General features: G+C 47.0%; 1 protein-coding gene across 1 annotated transcript in view; it reads right to left on the reverse strand.

The window, feature by feature from the left end:
• SLC12A2 (solute carrier family 12 member 2) overlaps window positions 1–13627 on the reverse strand; it is a 183794-nt gene that overhangs the window by 93195 nt on the left and 76972 nt on the right. Inside the window, exons 8-10 of the mRNA XM_069960696.1 lie at window positions 9941–10049; window positions 9169–9296; window positions 469–553 (exon numbers count right to left, since the gene is read on the reverse strand). Coding sequence (XP_069816797.1) covers window positions 469–553; window positions 9169–9296; window positions 9941–10049 — 322 coding nt within the window. The remainder of the gene's footprint in view (window positions 1–468; window positions 554–9168; window positions 9297–9940; window positions 10050–13627) is intronic.

Below are 13627 nucleotides of genomic sequence, written 5' to 3' on the forward strand. Positions count from 1 at the left end.
TGTAATCCACACTGACACCACACACACACACTGTGTAATCCACACTGACACCACACACACACACTGTGTAATCCACACTGACACCACACACACACACACTGTGTAATTCACACTGACACCACACACACACACAGTGTAATCCACACTGACACCACACACACACACTGTGTAAATCACACTGACACCACACACACACACTGTGTAATTCACACTGACACCACACACACACACTGTGTAATCCACACTGACACCACACACACGGCATAATTCACACTGCCCACACACACACACACACAGGGCGTAATCCACACTGTCCACACACACACACACACACACACACACACACACACACACACACACACACGGTGTAATCCACACTGACCACACACCTACACGAGGATGACCGGAAGGCTTGGACTGATGACATTACATATATTTTATGTCTTTGTGAACAATGCGGCTTCTTACCCACAGAAACAGCGACCCCCATGTAGACGATGGTTGTTACGAGAATGGCCAGCAACGTCCCCTTTGGTATGGCTTGTTGAGGGTCCTGAACAATGGAAGCAAATGTTCAAGCACAGCAAAAACTATCATCAGTGACCGGCCGCCAGAGACTGCGGTGTAACCAGGCCCGGCCGCCCCCATGTATCCAGAGACTGCGGTGTAACCAGGCCGCCCCCATGTATCCAGAGACTGCGGTGTAACCAGGCCGCCCCCATGTATCCAGAGACTGCGGTGTAACCAGGCCGCCCCCATGTATCCAGAGACTGCGGTGTAACCAGGCCCGGCCGCCCCCATGTATCCAGAGACTGCGGTGTAACCAGGCCCGGCCGCCCCCATGTATCCAGAGACTGCGGTGTAGCCAGGCCGCCCCCATGTATCCAGAGACTGCGGTGTAACCAGGCCGCCCCCATGTATCCAGAGACTGCGGTGTAACCAGGCCGCCCCCATGTATCCAGAGACTGCGGTGTAACCAGGCCGCCCCCATGTATCCAGAGACTGCGGTGTAACCAGGCCCGGCCGCCCCCATGTATCCAGAGACTGCGGTGTAACCAGGCCCGGCCGCCCCCATGTATCCAGAGACTGCGGTGTAACCAGGCCGCCCCCATGTATCCAGAGACTGCGGTGTAACCAGGCCGCCCCCATGTATCCAGAGACTGCGGTGTAACAGGCCGCCCCCATGTATCCAGAGACTGCGGTTGTAACCAGGCCGCCCCCATGTATCCAGAGACTGCGGTGTAAACCAGGCCCGGCCGCCCCCATGTATCCAGAGACTGCGGTGTAACCAGGCCCGGCCGCCCCCATGTATCCAGAGACTGCGGTGTAACCAGGCCGCCCCCATGTATCCAGAGGACTGCGGTGTAACCAGCCGCCCCATGTATCCAGAGACTTGCGGTGTAACCAGGCCGCCCCCATGTATCCAGAGACTGCGGTGTAACCAGGCCCGCCCCCATGTATCCAGAGACTGCGGTGTAACCAGGCCGGCCGCCCCCATGTATCAGAGACTGCGGTGTAACCAGGCCGCCCCCATGTATCCAGAGACTGCGGTGTAACCAGGCCGCCCCCATGTATCCAGAGACTGCGGTGTAACCAGGCCGCCCCCATGTATCCAGAGACTGCGGTGTAACCAGGCCGCCCCCATGTATCCAGAGACTGCGGTGTAACCAGCCGCCCCCATGTATCCAGAGACTGCGGTGTAACCAGGCCGCCCCCCTGTATCCAGAGACTAGCGGTGTAACCAGGCCCGGCCGCCCCATGTATCCAGAGACTGCGGTGTAACCAGGCCCGGCCGCCCCCATGTATCCAGAGGACTGTCGGTGTAACCAGGCCCGGCGCCCCCATGTATCCAGAGACTGCGGTGTAACAGGCCGCCCCCATGTATCCAGAGACTGCGGTGTAACCAGGCCCGGCCGCCCCCATGTATCCAGAGACTGCGGTGTAACCAGGCCGCCCCATGTATCCAGAGACTGCGGTGTAACCAGGCCGCCCCATGTATCCAGAGACTGCGGTGTAACCAGGCCGCCCCCATGTATCCAGAGACTGCGGTGTAACCAGGCCGCCCCCATGTATCCAGAGATGCGGTGTAACCAGGCCGCCCCCTATGTAGCCAGAGACTGCGGTGTAACCAGGCCGCCCCATGTATCCAGGACCTGCGGTGTAACCAGGGCCGCCCCCATGTATCCAGAGGACTCTGCGGTGTAACCAGGCCGCCCCCATGTATCCAGAGACTGCGGTGTAACCAGGGCCGCCCCCCATGTATCCAGAGGACTGCGGTGTAAACCAGGCCCGGCCCGCCCCCATGTACCAGCAGACTGCGGTGTAACCAGGCCGCCTCCCCATGTATCCAGAGACTGCGGTGTAACCAGGCCGCCCCCAATGTATCCAGAGACTGCGGTGTAACCAGGCCGCCCCCATGTATCCAGAGACTGCGGTGTAACAGGCCCGGCGCCCCCATGTATCAGAGACTGCGGTGTAACCAGGCCGCCCCCATGTATCCAGAGACTGCGGTGTAACCAGGCCGCCCCCATGTATCCAGAGACTGCGGTGTAACCAGGCCGCCCCCATGTATCCAGAGACTGCGGTGTAACCAGGCCGCCCCCATGTATCCAGAGAATGCGGCACGGACGTTAATTATTCAGCCGGGGTGGTGATAACAAGCAGGTCTGCAATATCCTCCCTTTATGTATTCTATGTTCAAATCAGCATTATACATATGGCCACTAGGTGTCCCCCTTCCTGTCATACTGCAGTCGGGGCCCCTCTGTGCCGATATTTGTTCCCTGACCTTTGCTCCCTCACAGACCTGCTATTGATTGACACCCATTCCCAAGCATGTACAGAGCAGGAGACGTAATCACTGCCCATGTGTACAGCTGCTGCGTGTCCACATTCAGTAGCAGAAAATTCTGGGGGTGCTCGCATTGTATGATCAGCTCTCCTGTCACACAGCTAATTACACGCCATATGTGAATATAGCCCTAAAAGCAATATATCTCCTCCCCATACTATTACTGACGGGTACATGATGTGTATGCTCACCGCACTATCCCCCTGTACTATTACTGACTAGTAGATGACATGTATACTCCCCGCACTATCCTCCCCATACTATTACTGACTAGTAGATGACATGTATACTCCCCGCACTATCCTCCTCCTGTACTATTACTGACTAGTAGATGACATGTATACTCCCCGCACTATCCTCCCCCTGTACTATTACTGACTAGTAGATGACATGTATACTCCCCGCACTATCCTCCCCCTGTACTATTACTGACTAGTAGATGACATGTATACTCCCGTACTATCCTCCTCCTGTACTATTACTGACTAGTAGATGACATGTATACTCCCCGCACTATCCTCCTCCTGTTACTATTACTGACTGGTAGATGACATGTAGTACTCCCCGCACTATCCTCCTCCTGTACTATTACTGACTAGTAATGATCTATGTAGAACTCCCCGCAATATCCTCCCCTGTACTATTACTGTACTAGTAGATGACATGTATACTCCCGCACTATCCCCCTGTACTAATTAGCTGAATATAGATGACATGTAATACTCCCAGCACTATCGCTCCCCCTGTACCGATTACTGACTAGTAGTATGACATGTATACTACTCCCGCACTATCCTCCCCCTGTACTATTACTGACTAGTAGATGCCATGTATACTCCCCGCACTATCCTCCCCCTGTACTATTACTGACTAGTAGATGACATGTATACTCCCCGCACTATCCTCCTCCTAGTAGATGACATGTATACTCCCCGCACTATCCTCCCCATACTATTACTGACTGGTAGATGACATGTATACTCCCCGCACTATCCTCCCCCTGTACTATTACTGACTAGTAGATGACATGTATACTCCCCGCACTATCCTCCTGTACTATTACTGACTAGTAGATGACATGTATACTCACCGCACTATCCTCCCCCTGTACTATTACTGACTAGTAGATGACATGTATACTCACCGCACTATCCTCCTCCTGTACTATTACTGACTAGTAGATGACATGTATACTCCCCGCACTATCCTCCCCCTGTACTATTACTGACTAGTAGATGACAATGTATACATCCCCGCACTATCCCTCCCCCTGTACTATTACGACTAGTAGATGACATGTATACTCCCCGCACTATCCTCCCCCTGTACTATCTACTGACTAGTAGATGACATGTATTACTCCCCAGCACTATCCTCCCTGTACTATTACTGACTAGTAGATGACATGTATACTCCCCGCACTATCCTCCCCATACTATTACTGACTGGTAGATGACATGTATACTCCCCGCACTATCCTCCCTGTACTATTACTGACTAGTAGATGACATGTATACTCCCCGCACTATCCTCCCCATACTATTACTGACTGGTAGATGACATGTATACTCCCCGCACTATCCTCCCCCTGTACTATTACTGACTAGTAGATGACATGTATACTCCCCGCACTATCCTCCTCCTGTACTATTACTGACTAGTAGATGACATGTATACTCCCCGCACTATCCTCCTCCTGTACTATTACTGACTAGTAGATGACATGTATACTCCCCGCACTATCCTCCCCCTGTACTATTACTGACTAGTAGATGACATGTATACTCCCCGCACTATCCTCCCCCTGTACTATTACTGACTAGTAGATGACATGTATACTCCCCGCACTATCCTCCCCCTGTACTATTACTGACTAGTAGATGACATGTATACTCCCCGCACTATCCTCCTGTACTATTACTGACTAGTAGATGACATGTATACTCCCCGCACTATCCCCCTGTACTATTACTGACTAGTAGATGACATGTATACTCACCGCACTATCCTCCCCCTGTACTATTACTGACTAGTAGATGACATGTATGCTCACCGCACTATCCCCCTGTACTATTACTGACTAGTAGATGACATGTATACTCCCCGCACTATCCTCCCCATTACTATTACTGACTAGTAGAATGACATGTATACTCCCTGCACTATCCCCCTGTACTATTACTGACTAGTAGGATGACATGTATACTCCCCGCACTATCCTCCCTACTATACTGACTAGTAGATGACATGTATACTCCCCGCACTATCCGCCCTGTACTATTACTGACTAGTAGATGACATGTATACTCCCCGCACTATCCTCCCTGTACTATTACTGACTAGTAGATGACATGTATACTCCCCGCACTATCCTCCTGTACTATTACTGACTAGTAGATGACATGTATACTCCCCGCACTATCCTCCCCATACTATTACTGACTAGTAGATGACATGTATACTCCCCGCACTATCCTCCCCCTGTACTATTACTGACTAGTAGATGACATGTATACTCACCGCACTATCCTCCCCCTGTACTATTACTGACTAGTAGATGACATGTATACTCCCCGCACTATCCTCCTGTACTATTACTGACTAGTAGATGACATGTATACTCCCCGCACTATCCTCCTCCTGTACTATTACTGACTAGTAGATGACATGTATACTCCCCGCACTATCCTCCCATACTATTACTGACTAGTAGATGACATGTATACTCCCCGCACTATCCTCCTCCTGTACTATTATGACTGGTAGATGACATGTATACTCCCCGCACTCTCCTCCTCCTGTACTATTACTGACTAGTAGATGACATGTATACTCCCGCACTATCCTCCTCCTTTACTATTACTGACTAGTAGATGACATGTATACTCCCGCACTATCCTCCCCTACTATTACTGACTAGTAGATGACATGTTATACTCCCGCACTATCCTCCCCCTACTATTACTGACTAGTAGATGACATGTATACTCCCCGCACTATCCTCCCTACTACTATTACTGACTAGTAGATGACATGTATACTCCCGCACTATCCTCCCTCCTGTACTATTACTGACTAGTAGATGACATGTAACTCCCCGCACTATCCTCCTCCTGTACTATTACTGACTAGTAGATGACATGTATACTCCCCGCACTTATCCTCCCCCCTTGTACTATTACTGACTAGTAGATGACATGTATACTCCCCGCACTATCCTCCCCCTGTACTATTACTGACTAGTAGATGACATGTATACTCCCGCACTATCCTCCCCCTGTACTATTACTGACTAGTAGATGACATGTGATACTCCACGCACTATCCTCCCTGTACTATTACTGACTAGTAGATGACATGTATACTCCCCGCACTATCCTCCCCCTACTATTACTGACTAGTAGATGACATGTATACTCACCGCACTCTCCTCCCCCTGTACTATTACTGACTAGTAGATGACATGTATACTCCCCGCACTATCCTCCCCCTGTACTATTACTGACTAGTAGATGACATGTATACTCCCTGCACTATCCCCCTGTACTATTTACTGACTAGTAGATGAACATTGTATACTCCCCTGCACTATCCTCCCCATGTACTATACTGACTAGTAGATGAAATGTATACTCCCCCGCACTATCCGCCCCATGTACTATTTACTGACTAGTAGATGTACATGTATAATCATCCCCGCACATACTCCCCAGGTACTATTACTGACTAGGTAGATGACATGTATACTCCCGCACTATTCCTCCCTGTACTATTACTGACTAGTAGATGACATGTATACTCCCCCGGCACTATCCTCCCCCCTGTACTATTACTGACTAGGTAGCATGATGACATGTATTACTCCACCTAGCACTATCCTCCACCTAGTACTATTTCCTGCGACTAGTAGGATGACATGTATACTCTCCCGCACTATCCTCCTCCCTGTACTATTACTGACTAGTAGATGACATGTATACTCCCCGCACTATCCTCCCCCTGTACATTACTGACTAGTAGATGACATGTATACTCCCCGCACTATCCCCCTGTACTATTACTGACTAGTAGATGACATGTATACTCCCCGCACTATCCTCCCCCTGTACTATTACCGACTAGTAGATGACATGTATACTCCCCGCACTATCCTCCCCCTGTACTATTACTGACTAGTAGATGACATGTATACTCCCCGCACTATCCCCCTGTACTATTACTGACTAGTAGATGACATGTATACTCCCCGCACTATCCTCCCCCTGTACTATTACTGACTAGTAGATGACATGTATACTCCCCGCACTATCCCCCTGTACTATTACCGACTAGTAGATGACATGTATACTCCCCGCACTATCCTCCCCCTGTACTATTACTGACTAGTAGATGACATGTATACTCCCCGCACTATCCTCCCCATACTATTACTGACTAGTAGATGACATGTATACTCCCCGCACTATCCTCCCCATACTATTACTGACTAGTAGATGACATGTATACTCCCCACACTATCCTCCCCCTGTACTATTACTGACTAGTAGATGACATGTATACTCCCCACACTATCCTCCCCCTGTACTATTACTGACTAGTAGATGACATGTATACTCCCCGCACTATCCTCCCCCTGTACTATTACTGACTAGTAGATGACATGTATACTCCCCGCACTATCCTCCTGTACTATTACTGACTAGTAGATGACATGTATACTCCCCGCACTATCCTCCCCCTGTACTATTACTGACTAGTAGATGACATGTATACTCCCCGCACTATCCTCCCCATACTATTACTGACTAGTAGATGACATGTATACTCCCCGCACTATCCTCCCCCTGTACTATTACTGACTAGTAGATGACATGTATACTCCCCGCACTATCCTCCCCTGTACTATTACTGACTAGTAGATGACATGTATACTCCCCGCACTATCCTCCTCCTGTACTATTACTGACTAGTAGATGACATGTATACTCCCCGCACTATCCTCCTCCTGTACTATTACTGACTAGTAGATGACATGTATACTCCCCGCACTATCCTCCCCATACTATTACTGACTAGTAGATGACATGTATACTCCCCGCACTATCCCCCTGTACTATTTTTGACTAGTAGATGACATGTATACTCACCGCACTATCCTCCCCCTGTACTATTACTGACTAGTAGATGACATGTATACTCCCCGCACTATCCCCCTGTACTATTACTGACTAGTAGATGACATGTATACTCCCCGCACTATCCTCCTCCTGTACTATTACTGACTAGTAGATGACATGTATACTCACCGCACTATCCTCCCCCTGTACTATTACTGACTAGTAGGATGACATGTATACTCCCGCACTATCCTCCTCCTGTACTATTACTGACTAGTAGATGACATGTATACTCCCCGCACTATCCCCCTGTACTATTACTGACCTAGTAGATGACATGTATACTCCCCGCACTATCCTCCCCCTGTACTATTACTGACTAGTAGATGACATGTATACTCCCCGCACTATCCTCCTCCTGTACTATTACTGACTAGTAGATGACATGTATACTCCCCGCACTATCCTCCTCCTGTACTATTACTGACTAGTAGATGACATGTATACTCCCCGCACTATCCTCCCCCTGTACTATTACTGACTAGTAGATGACATGTATACTCCCCGCACTATCCTCCTCCTGTACTATTACTGACTAGTAGATGACATGTATACTCCCCGCACTATCCCCCTGTACTATTACTGACTAGTAGATGACATGTATACTCCCCGCACTATCCTCCCCCTGTACTATTACTGACTAGTAGATGACATGTATACTCCCCGCACTATCCTCCCCCTGTACTATTACTGACTAGTAGATGACATGTATACTCCCCGCACTATCCCCCTGTACTATTACTGACTAGTAGATGACATGTATACTCCCCGCACTATCCTCCCCCTGTACTATTACTGACTAGTAGATGACATGTATACTCCCCGCACTATCCTCCCCCTGTACTATTACTGACTAGTAGATGACATGTATACTCCCCGCACTATCCTCCCCCTGTACTATTACTGACTGGTAGATGACATGTATACCCCCCCGCACTATCCCCCTGTACTATTACTGACTAGTAGATGACATGTATGCTCACCGCACTATCCTCCTCCTGTACTATTACTGACTAGTAGATGACATGTATACTCCCCGCACTATCCTCCCCATACTATTACTGACTAGTAGATGACATGTATACTCACCGCACTATCCCCCTGTACTATTACTGACTGGTACACAACGTGTATACTTACCGCTAGATCCCCTGAGATATTGGCTCCTGCCAGGATACCAGTCGCAGCAGGAAAGAAAATAGCAAAAACACTAAAGAAAGTTTCATCATCCCGGAAGTCAGGTCCAAAGTTTTCACTGAAGATTTCAGCTGGATGAAAGAAAAGTAAAAACAGCCGTTACTATGAAGCACTTGGCGGACGTTCTTTACACAGTGCAGCGCCATTTACCCGCACCTGATGACTCCATGTAGAAGAGAAGCTAGTGGTCTAGGCGATGTCATGCAGCTGATAGTGCCCTGGTTACAGTGTGTGTATATATATATATATATATATATATATATATATATATATATATGTCATACAGCTGATAGTGCCCTGGTTACAGTATATATATCTACCATACAGCTGATAGTGCCCTGGTTACAGTATATATATCTATCATACAGCTGATAGTGCCCTGGTTACAGTATATATCATACAGCTGATAGTGCCCTGGTTACAGTATATATCATACAGCTGATAGTGCCCTGGTTACAGTATATATATATATATATATATATATATATATATATATCTACCATACAGCTGATAGTGCCCTGGTTACAGTATATATATCTACCATACAGCCCTGGCACCAGTATACTACAATAACTCAGGTCGGACAACCCCAGCAGCATAGGTAAGTATACACCACCACCACGTCCCCCAGCCCCGGCCCCAGCATATTACAGTCACTGGGGTCAGACAAACCTTCAGCCATTACTTTTTCAGCTTCCTCTATAACAATAAATACCTTTATAACCAAAGAACCCTTTGGGCTTCTTATCTTCCATGGGAATAAATGCTCCTATAAAGTAGTCAGCTATGGCCAATAATAATATCACCAGCAGCACAATCTGCGCCTGAGAAAACAAAGAGGGTGGGGGGAGAGAGGTCATTGCATTACTAACAGGTCACAATACAGAGAGGTAAGTACAGCCTGGATTGTCTCTGCAGACATTGCCTAACCAGCCGCCTGTGCCAGACACCCCCAGCATAGATAGAGATAGATAGAGATATATATATACATACATACACAAACACACACACATATATACCCAACCTCAACAGACAGACATTTATATTTTTATATATATATATATATATATAGATATATATATATATATATATATATATATAAACACCACCTTCAACACCAGTAGATAGATAGAAGATAGATAGGAGATAGATAGGAGATAGATAGGAGATAGATAGAAGATAGATAGATAGATAGATAGATAGATAGATAGATAGATAGATAGATAGATAGATAGATAGGAGATAGATAGGAGATAGATAGGAGATAGATAGGAGATAGATAGGAGATAGATAGGAGATAGATAGGAGATAGATAGGAGATAGATAGGAGATAGATAGGAGATAGATAGGAGATAGATAGGAGATAGATAGGAGATAGTTAGGAGATAGATAGGAGATAGATAGGAGATAGATAGGAGATAGATAGGAGATAGATAGGAGATAGATAGGAGATAGATAGGAGATAGATAGGAGATAGATAGGAGATAGATAGGAGATAGATAGGAGATAGATAGGAGATAGATAGGAGATAGATAGGAGATAGATAGGAGATAGATAGGAGATAGATAGATAGATAGATAGATAGATAGATAGATAGATAGGAGATAGATAGAGAGATAGATAGATAGATAGATAGATAGATAGATAGGAGATAGATAGATAGGAGATAGATAGATAGATAGGAGATAGATAGGAGATAGATAGATAGGAGATAGATAGATAGGAGATAGATAGATAGGAGATAGATAGATAGGAGATAGATAGATAGGAGATAGATAGGAGATAGATAGATAGATAGATAGATAGGAGATAGATAGATAGGAGATAGATAGATAGGAGATAGATAGATAGGAGATAGATAGATAGGAGATAGATAGATAGGAGATAGATAGATAGGAGATAGATAGATAGGAGATAGATAGGAGATAGATAGAGAGATAGATAGATAGATAGATAGATAGATAGATAGATAGATAGATAGATAGATAGGAGATAGATAGAGAGATAGATAGATAGATAGATAGGAGATAGATAGATAGGAGATAGGTAGGAGATAGATAGGAGATAGATAGGAGATAGATAGATAGATAGGAGATAGATAGATAGGAGATAGATAGATAGGAGATAGATAGATAGGAGATAGATAGATAGGAGATAGATAGATAGGAGATAGATAGATAGGAGATAGATAGATAGATAGATAGATAGATAGATAGATAGATAGATAGATAGATAGGAGATAGATAGATAGGAGATAGATAGATAGGAGATAGATAGGAGATAGATAGATAGGAGATAGATAGGAGATAGATAGATAGATAGGAGATAGATAGATAGGAGATAGATAGGAGATAGATAGATAGATAGATAGATAGATAGATAGATAGATAGATAGATAGGAGATAGATAGATAGATAGATAGATAGATAGGAGATAGATAGGAGATAGATAGGAGATAGATAGGAGATAGATAGATAGATAGGAGATAGATAGGAGATAGATAGATAGATAGGAGATAGATAGATAGGAGATAGATAGGAGATAGATAGATAGATAGATAGATAGATAGATAGATAGATAGATAGATAGGAGATAGATAGATAGGAGATAGATAGGAGATAGGAGATAGATAGCACCCATGGGCTACAAGGAATTCTCTGTCCCTGCCCAGAAAAACAGAAGTACCAAACAGGGCCGGCGCTCAGGGGGCATAGTGATCTGGTACAAGGAGGAGCTGAAAGATCACATGACAGCAGTCAAACGGGGGGACAACCACATCTGGATTAAAATAAGCAGCTCCATCCTCGCTTCACAGTGTGACATCTACCTGTGTGCTATATACATCCCCCCAGCTGAGTCCCCCTACCACAACCCAGACATCTATGAGGTCCTACAAAATGAGGCTGCCCAATTCCAGTGCCAGGGTCGGGTGCTGATCTGCGGAGACCTCAACGCCAGGACAGGTGTGGAAAAGGACTATGTCACCTCCGATGGCAACACATATATCCTAGGAGGTGACTACTACTCAGACCCCACACAGACAGTACGGAACAGCTATGACAGGACTGTTAACAAGAGTGGGAAAAAACTGCTGAACCTGTGCCGGAGCCTGGGACTGTACATCATGAACGGGCGTATCAGGGGCGACTGTTTAGGGCGATTCACGGTAAACTCCCACGTGGGCAACAGTGTGGTGGACTATGCCATCACAGACGCAGACCCCCAAAATATCAACGCCTTCATAGTCACCCCGGACACACACCTCTCAGACCATAACCAGATCCTGCTGTACATGAGATCCACCAAGGGAGCGTCCACACAGCCCTGCCAGACGGGTCTCTACAACCTGCCACCATCCTTCAAGTGGTGCAGACAATCTGCCACTAAATACACCAACGCGACCGATCGAGTGGAAATCAAAGAGATGCTCGAAAACTTTCACAGCACTCCCTATCAGCCAAGCCAACAAGGGGTCACTCTGGCAGTGAAGGACTTTAACAAGATCCTGTACACAATGGCAGAACTAGCAGACCTTGAACAAACCAGCGTCAAGAGACCCTCTAATAAAGAGTCCCAGAAATGGTTTGACAAGGAATGCAAGGCCCTACGTCACTCCCTAAGGACAGCCTCAAACAAAAAGCACAGAGACCCCAATGACAGGACTGCGAGGGAAGCCTATGACACCCTACAGAGGAAATACAAGCGCACCCTCAGAGAGAAAAAACAGAGCTACCTCTCCCACAAGATCCACCGGCTGGAGGACTCCCTCCAGGACAACTCATTCTGGGAGACCTGGCATCATATCGGCACAAAGCCCAAGAAAAACTCTCTCCATATCCAAAATGGCACCATCTGGCTCAACTACTTTAGGGACCTCTACAAAAACATCCCTGAAGAAGAGCAAACCCAGGAACAGAAAGAAATCACCACAAAACTGAGGCACATGGAAGAGGCAATCAAGGACTTCCAGACCCCCCTGGACCGACCAATCACCACACAGGAAATACAGGAGAACATCACTCTACTCAGATGCAGAAAGGCCAGTGGTGCTGACGGCATCCCGCCCGAGATGCTGAAATACAGCCCGCCAGACATCCACGCTGCACTGGCCAAACTGTTCACCCTCGTCCTGAGCTCCGGACACTTCCCACAAGACTGGAACCGAGGCCTCATAACCCCCATTCATAAAAGTGGGGACAAATATGACCCAGCGAACTACCGTGGGATCTGTGTGAGCAGCAATCTGGGAAAGCTATTCAGCGGCATCATCAACAGAAGAGTCCTCACCTTCCTCACACAGCATCAGGTCCTCAGTATCATCCACAGAAGAGTCCTCACCTTCCTCACACAGCATCAGGTCCTCAGTATCATCAACAGAAGAGTCCTCACCTTCCTCACACAG

This window comes from Dendropsophus ebraccatus, chromosome 3 (assembly GCF_027789765.1).
Source record: "Dendropsophus ebraccatus isolate aDenEbr1 chromosome 3, aDenEbr1.pat, whole genome shotgun sequence".
Lineage (NCBI taxonomy): Eukaryota > Metazoa > Chordata > Amphibia > Anura > Hylidae > Dendropsophus > Dendropsophus ebraccatus.